Genomic DNA, 16,559 nt, shown 5'->3' on the forward strand with positions numbered 1-16,559 from the left:
TAAATTGTTGATGACCTGACCTGGCCCAAGCAAGTGGATTATTATACTTTCTGTCTCTCACAACAACAAATAAACAAAGGGTGGATCAACAAGACTTTGCCTTTGACCTGTTTGATATAAGTGTTTCTTCCTGTCAGATCTCACCTTCTCTCCTGATGGCCCAACTTCACCGGACTGTCCACGGTCTCCCTGGCACAAAAAGAACAGATGTGTTAGAAGCACCAAAGTGGCAAGTGAATAGTCAAGGTATAAAAAATATAAGGGTAGATGGGAGGAGCTATCACAAAGAAGTCAAAGAACTTCTAATCTCTACCATTGAACAATGGGATTGAATTAGGATTTTCAGTGAAGGGGAATAATACCTTATATATCAAGGGACAAGGCTGAGTCTTTTGTAAATGCTTTTTCCAAAATGGATGGCAGCAAATGGAAATATCAAATCAATACATTTGTCCTTTGTAGATAAGCAGAACATTTGCAAGAACAGGATAGCACTGTGTAACACTTCTGAGTAACACAGAATTAGTGGCATATACAGAATTGTTCTTACTTTAAAAATAACATATAATCACACCTCCCTTTTTTCTTTTAGAGAGAATCACAACACCTGAGTGAAAATAGACATGGGGCAGGTGGACAGGGCTGTGGTGAGGAACTGGGGCTCCAAAATAGTGCCTGGTGCCTACAGTTCTTTATTCCTGTCCTCTCCACATTTGTGGAAACAGGAAAAAAAACCAGGATCCACCTTAATTTAAAAATTCCTAGATTTTAAAGGTTAGATTTTGACAGAGAAGGGAAAGAGTAGAGGAAGCTAGAGGAATCAGGCGGGATGCCTATATAACATTTTAAACTCACCATAAGGACTACGAGCATAGCATCTTTTCCATGCACATTAATTATATGAAGGGAAAACACCTTGCAAAAACACTAGATATTACAGAGGACTGGAAAAACACTTCATCAATTGACTGCTACTTTCTGTGCTTAAGTGGAGATAATAACTGTTCACAAAAGGTACTAAAAAGTTAATATGGAAGATGTTCTGACTGCCATACTGAGGCCATAATTTATAGGATGAAATCTATTCAGCCACTCTAGATTTGGTAGTTCAGTAGTACCTACCTTGCTTCCTTGTTCACCTGGAGGTCCTCTAGGGCCCTAAATACAACAGTAAGAACATTGTATTTCCACTGAGACATTTAATAGAGAAATTTTGTGATATTTCAGGTAATTACCAAGGAAAAAAATAACTGACAAAGAAACCAGAGTAAGACTGTCGACATTCACTTGCAATGAAAACAAAAATGACCTAGATTAGTATAGACTCTAAATCTTACTAGGACAAAGTAAGAGCAGGGATTACCTTCTTAAAGACTCACCCGATCTCCTGGATCTCCAGTACGTCCAGGTGGTCCAGGAAAACCTTCTTCTCCGTCCCCCTTTGGGTTCAAAGCAAAGTGAAATTTAAGAACCCAAGTAGACTGCAGTCAGTCCTGTGACTAAAAGCAGAAGTGAAACTGCAGCAGTACCTGCAAGCACAGGTTAATTTGGTCCCAGATTCCTCTACAAAGCAAGAGCAGTACAGGAAGCTAATACTCTGGGCATGAGGTTTAAATGGGGTATACTTTGTTTGTTTACGGGATATCTGTTTCTCCTTCACGTGTATGGACAAATCCATGTCTTACCTTTTCACCTTTCTGTCCTGGTGGACCAATTGGTCCTCTAGGCCCAGGATCTCCAGGCAAACCCTAGAGATTAAAATAGAGAAAACAGAATTGACACAACATGGAGAGTTTTGGTTCTTTGCAGTTGAATAGATAATAATAATAATAGTTTTATTTCTTGCCCGCCTCTCCTCATGGCTTGAGGCAGGTTACAGCATTACTAAAGCATATAAACACACAGTCATGATAAAACACTCTGTTAAATACATATATTAAAACATTTGCATAAATTCATACTAAAATACACAAAACAAATATTAGGCATACAGTGGACTTTAATATTCATCATTAAAACTCTCTGGGTAGGCCTGCCAGAAGAGATAGGCCTTCACTTGTAACTTAAATTCCGACAGCTGATCCAGCTGTCGGAGCTCTACTGGCAGGTCATTCCACAGTAGTGGAGTGGCCAATGAATAAGTCCTTTGGGTGGTGGTTGCCAGTCGGATTTTGGCTAGTTGGAGATCATCTACAATTACTGAATATCTTCTGTAAGAAATCTAGGTGCTGTTTTCATGTTGTTTATGTTTGGTCACTTCCAACTCTTCGTGACCTCATGGACCAGCCCACGCCAGAGCTCCCTGTCGGCTGTCGCCACCCCCAGCTACTTCAAGGTCAAGCCAGTCACTTCAAGGATACCATCCATCCATCTTGCCCTTGATCGATCCCTCTTCCCTTTTCCTTCCATTTTCCCCAGCATCATTATTTCTCCAAGTTTTCCTGTCTTCTCATTATGTGGTCAAAATATTTCATCTTTGCCTCTAATATCCTTCCTGCCAGTGAGCAGCCAGGCATTATTTTCTGGAGTATGGACTGGTTTTTCCATAAAGTATTACATTTCCCCAGCTCTCCAATCACATTTTTTCAGTCTTAGTCCTTATAATCAAATTGTATATTATTTCTGACAATTTTATTGGACAGAGGTAATTGTGCCAGTACTGCCAGTCATCATTATTTTCATTTTTATATAAACTTCACACATCAATCCCAGTGTTTCTCAAACAATTCCAATACTATATATTGCAGTGACTATGCATTTCTATCCCCCCTGCAGCTCTCCAGGCAAAGCATGGCAAAGTATGTACTCACTGGGACACCTGGTTCTCCTCTGGCCGCAGACCCATCACCTGGTCCAGGAGGGCCCTAAAGAGATAGTCAGTGTCAACTCTGGCCCTCTTATTTTTATGCAGCACAATGCTACATTAGGAACAGACAGAACGTTCTAAAATCTGATGTGGAAACGTGAACATAGTCATCACAATCAGTTATGTTCATTTCAACCCAATACATACAGTTCGGAAACTGACCATTCATCATCTTATTTTATTATGATCATTATTCTGTACATAACAAAGGCAAGGGCACCTCCACCAATTTTGGACAAGAATATTAACAAGAGAGTTCAAATTGTAATGGATAAAAGGAAGAATTACTTTAGCCCTCATTGCCACACTGTATTCCAATGTAAAACAAAGTAAAAGTTAGCTTGGACCAGATTTGTGAACTTGTGGCATTGCTACGCTCAGCCCATTTTTTGTCAATATCCAGCCCCTTCTTAAGTGTCAAACTAATCTTATTTGTAGCAAAAGGGATGGGGAGTACTTTTGCCATAGGGGAAAAACTATATTCACTATGAGATTATAACAAGAACAAAAATAACAGCTGAGCACAGGACTGGAAGAGACAGTTATGTTATGCAAATACATGTTGTGATGCTACTCCTTTAAAGATGGAAAAATTGGGCAAAATATGTGTGTGTGTCTATATCTATCTATACCTATCACTTCATGTCAATAAGATGCCCATTCACTAATATTTAGGAATTAATGACAATTATGGGTTAAAGTTTCAGAACAAATAAATATCTAAAAGAAATTATAACCCAAAGAACCAGAATTTCTTTCTCAATTTGACTTTTAGTTGGTTTTCTAATGGGATAAGGTGTAACCAACTTAGTTGAAAAAATACACCTCGTAAACATCCAAGAATATGTTCAACCAATATGCATTATGAGCAGGCAAATGTAATAGTCTTTAAAACTGAAATGCGCACAGCAGTTGTATTAATTGCAGGTATAACACAAATGGGGAAGGAGGGGAGGGGTGGCAGCAAAACAAGAAAGCAACATTAAAACTAAGACAAAGAGCCAACCAGTAAAATTCTTACAAGCTAGCTTTGTGTGCAGCAGTAGGAGCAGAGGTATGAGTTAATTATAGCAGCAAATGGCCTATGTCTTTGGCAACCAAACCAGAAACAGCTGGCTTTGCATCCTTTTCCATTTAATTTTAACAGCAAACATAAAACTGAGGCAAAGTATTGTAAAGAAGAATTAGAGTTCAATGCTTATGATGTTCAATTGATTTATTCTTATGCAAGACACCTTGAAAGCCATAGGGAGCCACAAAGCAATGCAATTAAAAGGCAGTAAATCACATGGGATTTTTTAGTGATGGATTAAGGGTTCCATGCAAGAGGTTAGTGCCTCATATGTCCTATGAGCCCATTGAGCAGACCAACGTTAATCACCCAGGGTTCTGGGAAAACACTACGATTGTGCCACTAATATTCATTGCTCTGGAAGCACACTCAGCACAGTGTCACAGTCACAGCCAGCATCCAAGTACAGTAGAGTCTCACTTATCCAAGCCTCGCTTATCCAAGCCTCTGGATAATCCAAGCCATTTTTGTAGTCAATGTTTTCAATATATTGTGATATTTTGGTGCTAAATTCGTAAATACAGTAATTGCAACATAACATTACTGCGTATTGAACTACTTTTTCTGTCCAATTTGTTGTTTAACATGATGTTTTGGTGCTTAATTTGTAAAATCATAACCTAATTTGATGTTTAATAGGCTTTTCCTTTATCCCTCCTTATTATCCAAGATATTCGCTTCTCCAAGCTTCTGCTGGCCTGTTTAGCTTGGATAAGTGAGACTCTACTGTATATGTATAAGTATAATGTAAGGGTTTGCAAATATAACTTTGTCTACAACTGTTTACACTCTACAATGCAAATGGTTCACATTAAACATGTTAGCTGAATGATCTGTAAAAAAATAGACTGTGTGAAACAACAATATTGCTCAATCCTATACACTGAGTGATTAATGATTTGTAAAACTGCATTAAAATGTATGTCCCCATGACTAAACTGACAGAGTATCTTCTGTATCTGCACAAGGACAGGGAGGGGATTGCCTTTAGATCTCCCCAACCTCACAAATCAGTTGTTGGACAATCAGTGATTGATCTCTCTGGTTGAAATGTGTTTTAAAACAGCCAAGGAAAAAGAAGGATCACTTACTCGCTCACCTCGCTCGCCCTTCTCACCCTGTAAGAAAAATTACCCACATGTCAACAAATGTTTCTATTCAATATGTTGAAATGCTCCTGCCTTAAAACACAAACAAAATAGGCATTTATAAGGCATTTATACTTATATTTATAAGGCATGCACACATTCATGTTCACATACACACACACTTCCCAGGAAAGGGAGAGACAAGGCAACAGTTGGGCCAAATGATTATAGACAACACTGGAGTACAGGACTTACAGTGAACATAGGGACATACAAGTAAGGCATACCCTAGGGCTTATGTCTTTAAAAAACTATACTATTGGAGACATGTCTTGGGGATGGGAGGTGCTCAGGTATATCTCTTATAGTGCTTAATGTTTTACGGCTGTTTCTAAGCCATATTGTCACTTGCATTTCTTTTCCTGTCTGGCTAACCTCATATATATATTTTAATGATATGAGAATGATAAAAGGAATGATGTATGTGCCTGGAAGAAGGAGGAAGGTGAGAAATCAGTGGCAAGGCCCATCATATAGGGCTAGGCCAGTATGCTGGGAAAGGAATATTTGTGTGCTTGGAAGCATGTGAGAAAGGGTCTGTGTGCATATGTATGTACACACATGGACACAGATATTGATATAAAGCTTATCTATTAACTCAGTAGAGGACACAAAAAAAAACGTGTCTGATAAGGGACTTTTCAAACATAAAATCTCGCAAGGGAGAGCATACCTTGACAAACTCGCCAGGAGGTCCTGTTGCCCCAGGAGGTCCCACAGGTCCAGGGGGGCCAGGATCACCAAATGGTCCCCTTGGCCCTGAATTTCCAGGAGGTCCAGGGTTTCCCTTGAGAAAGACAGAAAGGTATATCTGGCTGAAAGAGGACACACTCCAGCAGATGCCCTCAAGATTCAACGAACCCTTAGTCAGCCGCGTATAAATTATACAGCTAGGGACTAAAATGCTACACACATCTACACAGAACCAAGACTCCTGGGTTTACTCTTAAATAACATCCACAAGTCTGGGATCAATGTTTCTGAGAAGGCAAGATATGCCAGTGAGTTCTATGGTGTTACAATGGGAGGACCATATGTGGCAGTTGGTACAAAGCTTGAAGCGTACATGAGATTCAGGCTATATGCAATACAAACATAGCAGCCCTCTCATAAGGTTCATCCCTCTTTCAATCATTTCTCTTTTTTTGTTTTCTTACTATTCATTTATGAACTACAGGATGCTACTTACTGGGTTGCCAGGCTCTCCCTTCCGGCCAGGAATCCTATCTCCTCCACCAGCAATCTCACCAGGATCCCCCTGCCCAGAACAAAAGGCTCAAAGTCACTTGGCATATTACAGTTCAGGGACTGAATGGGAGACTGCCTTGTTGTCTTTGGATAGAAGCACAGCTTTTTATTCCACATAAAGTGTTAAAAGAAAGCACAGGACAGAAAGTGTAGCATAATGTCTTAAATATCATCAAATAAAAAGTAAATAAAACAGTGATCCAGCATCAATCTGGATTTTAAGTGCTTTAAGAAGGAGCAAGGAATGGAAGGATTAAATTAGATTATACCACAGCTATCAGAGCCCCAGAGTTTTGGCAAGGTCTACTAATTCTGATGCTCAATGTGGGATTGGGTCAATCTGCTCACCTGTAATTCTGGTGTATTTCATTAGAAAATTCCCATAATTCCCTCAACATGTTTTCTGAAGGTAATGTCAGAAAATTTAGGAACTAAGTCAAAATGCTACTGCTGGCTGTCCCTCAACTGCTGTTTGTTTACCATTTGTACATTGGTTGGCAGGCCCCAATAATATCAGACTGGTGTTCCAGAGAGCATTGCTGGAGAGCTTTTTAAACCTGTAGCCAATCCTGGTGTATCTGTTGCTAAATGCTGCACCAAGAGAAGAGCAACAAGTGTTGAAGTAGCATTTGCTCTACTTCATTCATGGTGACCAAGGCAGGAAGGAGGCCTCTCTGCCCATTTTATTACAGAGTCTCCCATAGCTTTTGGTGATGGCAAGAGCAAAAATGGTTCAGATCTATCTCTAGATTAAAATACCTAGGCCTCATGCAAAACCAACAGCTGGAGCAAAGAAAAGTTAGGCCTTCCTTAAGGAAAGCTGGAAATCAACAATGCCAAAAGTTAATTTCAGATGATACAAGGTGGCATAATCACAGCTATCAGTGCCAGCCAAAAGGGCTACACATAATTACTATAGTGACACTGATCTGGAGTAAGAAATAAAAAAGAAGGTTCTGAAAGTACTATAAATGGTTTAGGCCTTAGCTATACACAATTCTCTTGTGTCCCTATCTGGGAAAAGCAACCAAATACATTTCCTGTAACATACATTGTGACCCTCCCAAAAGTGATCCCAAGGCACTTAATCAAGAGATCACTCTCACAATGGATTTTGGGCATCACTTCCTATTTCCAGCTGAATGCTGCTACTTGCGTTTTGGTTAAAGCCAGTCAAATATTCAACCATGGACCTGTGAGGGTAAGAGTAAGCACACCATGCCTCGTGTCTTGTAATCCAAACAGCAGACTGCTCAAGGGAAAGGAAGGGAGGATCATGCATTGCCTTTGATTCTCTCCAAACTGGCTCCATGTCATTTTCTCTATGAAAAATTGACTGTTCACTATTTTGATCCATTTTCCAAGGACACTGGCTAATGCCAAACGATGTTTTGGGCAAAAATGGGCATAGGTTCTGCTGCCCAATATTGCAACTCACACCAGCATCTGTGGCATTGCAGTATCACCTGAAGTTGTGCTTGGCACTATGAGGCAGATATTAATCAGTTCTTAAAATCAGTGTAACTGCAGGAAACATTGTTCTGGGCACAGAATTTCATTATTATCACCATCAGAACTTTGTCTTCCAAATTAAACTCCTCAAAGGCCCTTCAAAGCAAAGTAAAAAAATCTACCCACTTACCGGTTCACCCTTCTCTCCTTTTGGACCAATTGGGCCAATTATTCCACGTTCTCCCTATAAGACAAATTTAAGAATGAATAAGATTTAATCTCTTTAGCTGGCAGTCAAGGAACTATAGGGGTCATTCCTTTTACTCACCTGGATTCCTCTGAGACCAGGAAGGCCAGGGCCACCCTGTAGGAAAACACATAAAGACAATAATTGGCATTTTTTTGTTTCTATTTTTCAGTCCAGATGAGAATCACAATATTTAGATAATAGTAAGAGGAAATAAAGCCCTAAATGTGTCAGAGTAGGTTAGGATTGGATAATTCAAGGTGCAATTAGCAAATTCAGCTAAGAAGACACCTCATTTATTCTGAGTTCAACTCACAGATACAGTTGAATAATATAATACAGTACACCATAGTGGGAAATAAGAATGCTTCTGTGTGCAACTATAGGTCGCAAGGTAATAAAGGTGCTAATTACAGGTTGTCCAGGAGGACCAGGAGACCCAGTTCGGCCAGGATTCCCTGGTATGCCATTTGTTCCTGGTAATCCCTGAAAGAAAAGAAATTCAGAACAATCTTTGGGAAGATGCATTTAATATTTAAGAACTATAAAAGCACATAGATAATCAATCAAATATGCTAGATCAGAAGTAGCATTATTTCATGTATAGCACAAATAAGGCAAGAAGTCTGAAATCACCAACATGTCATGATGGAGATCTCTGCCTGGCCATGAGAGCCCTGCCTCTCCTGGGTAGTGGTGAGATTCAATCTACTACTGGATGCCTAATCACATCAATATGGCAGCTGATCATTATTCACTTGTGGAAGCCCTTGGAAGAGTCTTTGACCAACTCTTTCTTGACACAGAATCTGCTCCTTGACTAATTCTATGACTATTACCTCCATTATCTAGGTTACCAAGTAATAAGTAAAGAATCAGGATTCTCGCAGAGGTCACACATAATTTTTTATTGCTTGAATATTGTGACTCATTATTTTACACGTGGACTAATCATCACAAAAATAATCAGCACTGCTTTCTTGTAACCCACTGTCAGCTCAAAATGGATTACTTTTTAGTGGAAACATTTAACAAGTTTGGCTGAGAGTCATAAAGAGCTGAATTAATCAACTAATGAGATCAGGTGATGTACTTGTATGAATGAACCCACATTCAAAGGCCTCCTTAATTTGGATTTGGCAGTGTGATAGGACTCCGCTTGCTATCATGGGACTGTTATGCTGGAACAGGTTCAAAGGGTATAAACTGGTTCCAGGCTTTCAGTAATATGACAGTTTCTTTGAGTGGGCAGTTGGGATACTACAAGTAGAACTTGATCTATTCTGGGCCAAGAAGAGGCATTTTCCCCAACCAATGCTTAGGGAGCCAGCAAATGGCAGATTTGATCCCCATCCCTAAAGGGGTGGAACATGTTTTTCCAGCATTTTTTTAAAACTATAACATTAAAAAAATCATGAGAGTGTTTGGAAGTCTGGGGCTGCAGGACTACAAGTGGTTCTCAGGCTGTACTTTGCTTGCCTCTAGCTTCAATTGAGGCAGTACCTTTTTACATCAGTGGTTCCCAACCTTTGGGCCTCCAGGTGTTTTGGACTTCAACTCCCTGAAATCCCAGTCATCTTACCAGCTGTTAGGAATTGTGGGAGCTGAAGTCCAAAACACCTGTAGCCCCAAAGGTTGGGAACCACTGTTTTACATGATGGGTTACTTTTGTTTTGATTGAGTCTTATTTCTAACCCCAAATCATATGATACAGACATGGGCTTCCTATTTCATGGGCTTCTTACAATAAATAATTTGCTAATGGGACACTTAAATATTCCACATAGGCAAAACCTGACATTCAGTTCCTTGTTTTGGGAGGAAATATAGTTATTTGCAAGCATGATGGCAGGAAACTACATGTAAACGCCTCAAAATGTAACCTATTTCCTTATCAGTGGGTTAGAACATAGCCTCAACTCAGGCAGAAGAGCTAAGCCACATATTCCAGAAAAAAGCTTGGAGATGCAATGTCTCCTTTAATTTTTTTTAGGAAGTTGATTGCATCACTAAATATACCGTAGTTATGTTGTCTCAGCTTATGTCCATCTTATGAAGAACATATCTCTATGAGCCTAGTGAAGAACAGCCCTGCCCCAGGCCTTGCAAATTCAGGGCAGTGGCTTTATTGATTTAATCAATCCACTAGTCATGTGATTTTTCTCTTCTATAACCTTCTGCTTTGTTTTTTTAATGAGCCTTGTCTTCTCTTGACATATACAAAATATGATAGCTTCAATCTCATCGTTTAGGCTTTCAGACAGAAAGATAGTATTTCTCTATATAGCTATGTTTTCTAAAAATGGGTACTTGGTTTTCTAAAGCAGTCTTCCTCAAGCTGGTATCTGCATTTATTTTACAATACAGTTCCCAACATCCTTGGGCAGTGACATAATGACTAGAGAAACTGGGAGATCTAGTTTAAAAAAATTATTAATGTCTATGATGCAAAACCTAAATAAGTCACTGTAGAAGAGAAGATGTCTATCAAGGAAGCTCTGTGAAATCCAATGCTTGCTTTTCTCCTCAATGAAGTATTCAAGAGTTCATGAGATACTGGTAGTACTCACCCTTTCTCCCTTCTCACCCCGCCCATCAGTGGGATCACCAGGAGGCCCACGAGGTCCCACTGGGCCTGGGGGACCTGGGACCCCATTGCGTCCCTAACCAAAATAAGAAAAACATGTTAGTTAATGTATTGTTTAGTACCAGGATCATCATCTTTTTCCTCTCAAAATCAAAGGCACTTTTTTTATTCATTACATCCACATCACTACTGAGTAATATAGCCTCCTACAAAGTAGAAAAATGTGGCGCAGGCTGTTGAGCAACCAGCTGCAACAAATCACTCTGACCAAGAGGTCATGAGTTCGAGGCCAGCTCGGAGCCCCGTGTTTGTCTTGTCTTTGTTCTAGGTTAAGGCATTGAATGTTTGCCTTATATGTGTAATGTGATCCGCCCTGAGTCCCCTTCGGGGTGAGAAGGGCGGAATATAAATACTGTAAATAAATAAATAAATAAATAAAATATCGCAAATTCAAGAAATTTCCAAGGGTGGGCAGCAGGATAGTGAAAGCCAAACAACATCCTCTCAACATGTATATTCTCGCATATAGGCCAAGTGTTCAGCCCTTTTTAAGGCTAAAAAAGCTCCCCTTGGCTTATACTCGGGTGAGGGTCCTGGCAGGAAGGCGTGAGGCTGAAAGAAGGGCTTCTTTCAACTCCACATCTTCTTGCCAGGACCTTCACCTCTCTGCATAGCAACCCAGATCTCCTTCCTCTCCTCCTCCCTGCATGCATTTCCTCTCCTCCCTCACCCGATACACACTTCCTCTCCTCCTTCCACACCCCGTGCACGCTCTCCCCGTGCACCCTAACCCTAACCCTCCTCCCTTGCCCCACATGAGCTTTCTCTCCTCCTACCTTGCCACACATTTCCTCCTCCCTTGCCCCACGTGCGCTTCATCTCCTTATCCCTTATCCTGCGCTTTCTCTCCCCCCTCGCCCCGTATGCACTTTCCCTCCTACCTTGCCCCACATGCCTTTCTCTTCCTTCTCCCTAACCCCACATGCACTTTCCCTCCTCCTACCTCGCCCTACAAACATTTCCTCTCCTCCTCCCTTGCCCCACAGTGCTTTCTCTCTTAATCCCTTGTTTATCACTTTTTTACAGCAAAGATGGAGACAAATTTCAACTATTGGGTGCATAAATTAGAGGAATGTTATTAAAAGTAGAGTGGATATATAAAGTTATTTAAATGGAATAGGAAAAACAAGGAGCAAAAATCATCAGGCATCATCTGGAAACAGTGAATCTTGGAAAGAATCCAGTCATTTTTCCCAAGCTGTGCATTATAGGCATTACTTATATTTCTGGTAAGGATTTGATAACTAGTATTATCATCTGCAATTATTTGATTCCTTTAACCCCACTGTTCATAGAACTCTATAAAAAGCTGAAGCTAGAGAAGCTAATAAATGGCAAAGTAAATTGTAAATGTATAAACTATTTGCTCATTTTGCAAAATGAGTTTTTTTTGTTATTAAGAACAGAAATCTGTCTAAAAACACAGAAATGCTGTAAAAGAATCTGACACAAATGAATGGAAAAGAAAAGCCTCAAATCAAACCAATGGGGCTTAACAAGCAAAATGAATTCTATTCCAAGACATAAGAAGAATAGACATTACCGGAGTTCCAGGAGGCCCAGAAAGCCCCGGGAGTCCTCTCTGTCCCTGCAAAAATGACCAGAGAGATTAAACAGCCTTTCCATAGCAACACTCCACAATAACCCTGAAAGTAACTCATTGTGAGATCTTTTTCCTTATTAAACTTCAGATACTCACAGTCTCTCCAGGCTCGCCTTTCTCACCCTGCAGGAAAAAAGAACAATTTGATGACAGCCTGCTTTGTAAGCAGCAAAAGTTACAGCAAGCATCTCTCTGCCTGACCTCACTTACATCTTGGGAAATTCACCATCATTTTCTTCTAAGTAAACTTAAAGGTACAGTAGAGTCTCACTAATCCAAGCCTCGCTTATCCAAGCCTCTGGATAATCCAAGCCATTTTGGTAGTCAATGTTTCCAATATATCATGATATTTTGGTGCTAAATTTGTAAATACAGTAATTACAACATAACATTACTGCGTATTGAACTACTTTTTCTGTGAAATTTGTTGCATAACATGATGTTTTGGTGCTTAATTTGTAAAAACATAACCTAATTTGATGTTTAATAGGCTTTTCCTTAATCCCTCCTTATTATCCAAGTTATTCGCTTATCCAAGCTTCTGCCGGCCCGTTTAGCTTGGATAAGTGAGACTCTACTGTAGTTACGGACTTGTCTTACAACTACAGAGGATGGCAGCACTGAGTTAACACAGAAAGTTACTCTTGTTCCCCAAGTCACACCAAAGGTCTTATCCTTTAGGAAAGAGCTAGTAAAGCTGTCTATGTAAGGGACTGGTGGGATGTTTTTCCTCCAATATGTGGCCACTGGCTACAATGGTTTCTTTCTTGGAAACATGCTGCAGACCAGAGGCTTGCAAACTGGTACTGTTTCATGGACCACCACTTTTGAGTAGCACTGAGTTATGAAACTATGAACGATAGGTGACACCCAAAGCTCAATTTCATCTTGAACAGTGGTTCTCAACCTATGGGTTCCCAGGTGTTTTGGCCTACAACTCCCAGAAATTCTAGCCAGTTTACAAGCTCTTAAGATTTCTAGGAGTTGAAGGCCAAAACATCTGGGGACCCACAGGTTGAGAACCACTGATCTTCAACCTTTGCACATATGTCATTCTATGTCAATTTTAGATCTCTTGAAAAGAAAGCCAGCCAGCATGGCAAGAAAGAATCAGTCCTCTTGTAACTAGCTTTTGATTCAACTTGTTCTTAGTTAATGGAGCTTAAACCATCCACTTCTTCTCACATTGAAAAAAAAATTGGCGGGATCATAGAAGCTAGCCTCCACTCCTATTTATGTGCACTGTAGGCACACCTATCACTACCTGGAGTTCAGTGGAAACCTGTCTACATTTTAGATCCTTCAGGAAAGATCTGAAAACCTGGTTTTTTCAAATCATTTTTTAATTAAGAAGAACATCAAAGTGAGCCCCTACCACTTTTTATTCCAACACTTTGCACCTTATTGCTATACCATTCCACTAGAAGTTATAATGCATTGCACCTTGTTAACCTTATTCCATCACCATTAGTCTGAAGATTGAAGTACCAACTATACCACTCCAGGGCATTGAACATGTTTTAATTGTTTTTAAATGGTTGTTGTTGTATGCTTTTTCTTGATGTATTTATTGCTGTGTTTGGATTTGTTTTTACTGTTGTATTGTTATATTATTTGGGCATGGTCTCTTTGTAAACTGCCCCGAGTCCCCTTGGGGAGATGGGGCGGAATATAAGAATAAAGTATTATTATATTATTATAATGTATCTGTGTAGAGGGATTAGGTTACCCTGGTTGATTCAGCCCCACCTTCACAATGCTATACATAAAAATATACACAATGTGTTTTCCCACACCACCTGGATGTTCAGATGATGGAAGAAGAGCAAGAGTGACCAGGAAAGACTCATAACCCTTCCAAACACTTTTTTGACATGCAACATAACATGTTAACCTCTTCGGAATCCAAACTCTAAGGTTCTTTTCCAGTTTCTGAAGCATTAATCTAAGATATAAGTTTAACAACGCTATTAGCAATTCACCCAGATATTAAATGGATTCGGTTTTTGTTTCTGATGTTGGAACTCACCAAGACATGAAACTTCATCAATTTTCTAGTCATGTTCAAATAATTGAGCATGAAAAGTCGGGAGAAACGTTGACAAGCAAAACTGTTGTCTCTCATAATTGCCTAATCCAACCTTTCTGATTTGGCACCCTCCATTTGCGTTAAGAATACAGCCTGTATCAGCCTCACTCAGAATGATTGGGGTATAATGGAAGTTTTGAACAATTACATCTCGAGGGTGGCCTAAGGGAACAAGTGTTATTCATTAGAAAAGGAAACTTTTATTACAGCAGAGGTAACATGAATGACTTACCCTTGGACACTGCACTACACATGGCTCTGGTCTAGGCTGAGAAGAGAAGACAAAGAGAACAAAAAGGTCATCATTAAAATAGCTACAACACTGCTATCCAAGACAGACATTGTGCAATCTGTGCCAAATGGCAATTTATTATACTGCTTGTGTAACCACTAAGTAAGCTAATTGTTTGTGATATTGTGCCAAGAAGTGAGGAGAATTTACCACAGGCACATGAATAGAAATGTACTGGAGTCGGAAAGCTCTTCTCGATAGAATGTGACAGATGACTTGCCTTTCCACACAGTCTAGGAAGTTCCCACTTGATGACTGACTGTATGTCTTCATCCCACTCTATGAGTAATTCAGGCCAGTCTGAATTAGAGAAGCAGTGTCCCCTTTATTCTTCACAATACTCTCTGCTGCACAGGTACTACTAAATGGGTGAAGCAAGTACTGTTCTACAATCATTGCCTCATTCATTTCCCTCCATCACTTGACTCCACTTTAAAAATTCAAACAACTCCTTTCATGCACCAACAAGCAGTCCCTTACCCCTTCGGTGATAGATAACCTGCAGAGGGCACTGGCAAGCCCCTCTTCCACCTCTGGCAAACTCCTTGAGTCTCTCACAAAGAAAACATTGCGAGGATCTTCATTGGTTACCAGGCGGCGCAGCTGCTCACGATTAGCCCCATCCATGCCCACTGCCAGCACCTGGATCCCTGCAAAAAGCAGAGGAGGCAAGCAAATCAAAGGGTTTCATGTGGATTGCTCCTTGAGAATGGAGCATGACAAATAACAGAAAGAGATTCAGGATATTGGCAGCTCAGGATATGGCCGGGCTGTGGGGGGGGGGGGAGCTGTGGTGCAGCCTGTTGCAATAAATCACTACTGACTGAGAGGTCATGAGTTCAAAGCCTGAGTCGGATTGAGTGCCTGACTGTTAAATAGCCCCAGCTCGTTGTTTACCTAAGCAACTCGAAAGACAGTTGTATCTGTCAAGTAGGAAAATTTAGGGACCGCTTATGCGGGGAGGCTAATTTAACTAATTTATAACACCATAAAAATGTTCAGAAGCGTGCATGCCGGATGAGGAAGTACTCCATCAAAAGACTTGGTGCCACAGTGGATAACGAAGCAGCTGCTCCTCCTGTGGCCGGAATCGAGCCTGCCCTCACAAAGTCAGATGCAGGAAAGTTAAATAGCCTCTGTGTCTGTCTGTGTGTTGTTTGTCTAATGGCATTGAATGTTTCCCATATATATGTAGATTGTGATCCACCTTGAGTCCCCTTTGGGGTGAGAAGGGTGGAATATAAATACTGTAAATGAATGAATGAATAAATAAATTCTTTGAAGGCAAATTTCAGTCAAAGCTGCTCAATAAGAACTGCTCAGTCAACAAACATTGTTTGTTGACTCAAACAAGCCAAAAAAGTGGATAGCTGGTAGAGTTCCCAACCCACTCAAGGTTGCAGTGCATTTTGTTTGGTGCTTTGATGCCTCCTAGCTGAAAAGATACAGAAATGAAATGGATGGAGAAGCATTATAGAAGAGCCCAAAATTAGCACTTAGGGCAAATCCTTCACGTTATGTTGTTCGCACTCTGGCTTCCAATGATTTGTGCCTTACCAGCTGCCTTAATCTCTCTGGCTGGTCCAATGGCATCATCACCAGATGGCCCATCTGCCAATATCACCAGTGTTCCTGGCACACCAGGCCTGCGTCCTGCACTGGCACTCAGCATGTAGTTCCTGGCAAAATTAATGGCAGCTCCTGCAGAGCACAAATAAAGTACAAAGGCACAATTAAGAGAAACAGAAACATAGACAAAAATGGTGAAGAGAGTTATTACCCTAGTAGTAGCAATAGCCTTTGTGAACTTGCATATTGTTCACTTTGAGCCTTACTGCAGCCCCTGCCTACCAGCTCCATGTTCACATGAAGGATGTTCTTACAACATAAACAGC

The 16,559-nt window shown here is 40.4% G+C and overlaps 1 protein-coding gene across 1 annotated transcript in view; it reads right to left on the minus strand.

The window, feature by feature from the left end:
* Positions 1–16,559, minus strand: part of col7a1 (collagen type VII alpha 1 chain) — a 168,985-nt gene that overhangs the window by 88,988 nt on the left and 63,438 nt on the right. The window contains exons 29-45 of the mRNA XM_062969358.1: positions 16,222–16,365; positions 15,145–15,314; positions 14,605–14,640; positions 12,380–12,406; positions 12,224–12,268; positions 10,604–10,696; positions 8,448–8,519; positions 8,115–8,150; positions 7,977–8,030; positions 6,276–6,344; positions 5,760–5,873; positions 5,030–5,056; positions 2,757–2,864; positions 1,686–1,748; positions 1,380–1,439; positions 1,123–1,158; positions 145–189 (exon numbers count right to left, since the gene is read on the minus strand). Coding sequence (XP_062825428.1) covers positions 145–189; positions 1,123–1,158; positions 1,380–1,439; positions 1,686–1,748; positions 2,757–2,864; positions 5,030–5,056; positions 5,760–5,873; positions 6,276–6,344; positions 7,977–8,030; positions 8,115–8,150; positions 8,448–8,519; positions 10,604–10,696; positions 12,224–12,268; positions 12,380–12,406; positions 14,605–14,640; positions 15,145–15,314; positions 16,222–16,365 — 1,199 coding nt within the window. The remainder of the gene's footprint in view (positions 1–144; positions 190–1,122; positions 1,159–1,379; positions 1,440–1,685; positions 1,749–2,756; positions 2,865–5,029; positions 5,057–5,759; positions 5,874–6,275; positions 6,345–7,976; positions 8,031–8,114; positions 8,151–8,447; positions 8,520–10,603; positions 10,697–12,223; positions 12,269–12,379; positions 12,407–14,604; positions 14,641–15,144; positions 15,315–16,221; positions 16,366–16,559) is intronic.

Source organism: Anolis carolinensis, chromosome 2 (genome assembly GCF_035594765.1).
Source record: "Anolis carolinensis isolate JA03-04 chromosome 2, rAnoCar3.1.pri, whole genome shotgun sequence".
Classification (NCBI taxonomy): domain Eukaryota; kingdom Metazoa; phylum Chordata; class Lepidosauria; order Squamata; family Dactyloidae; genus Anolis; species Anolis carolinensis.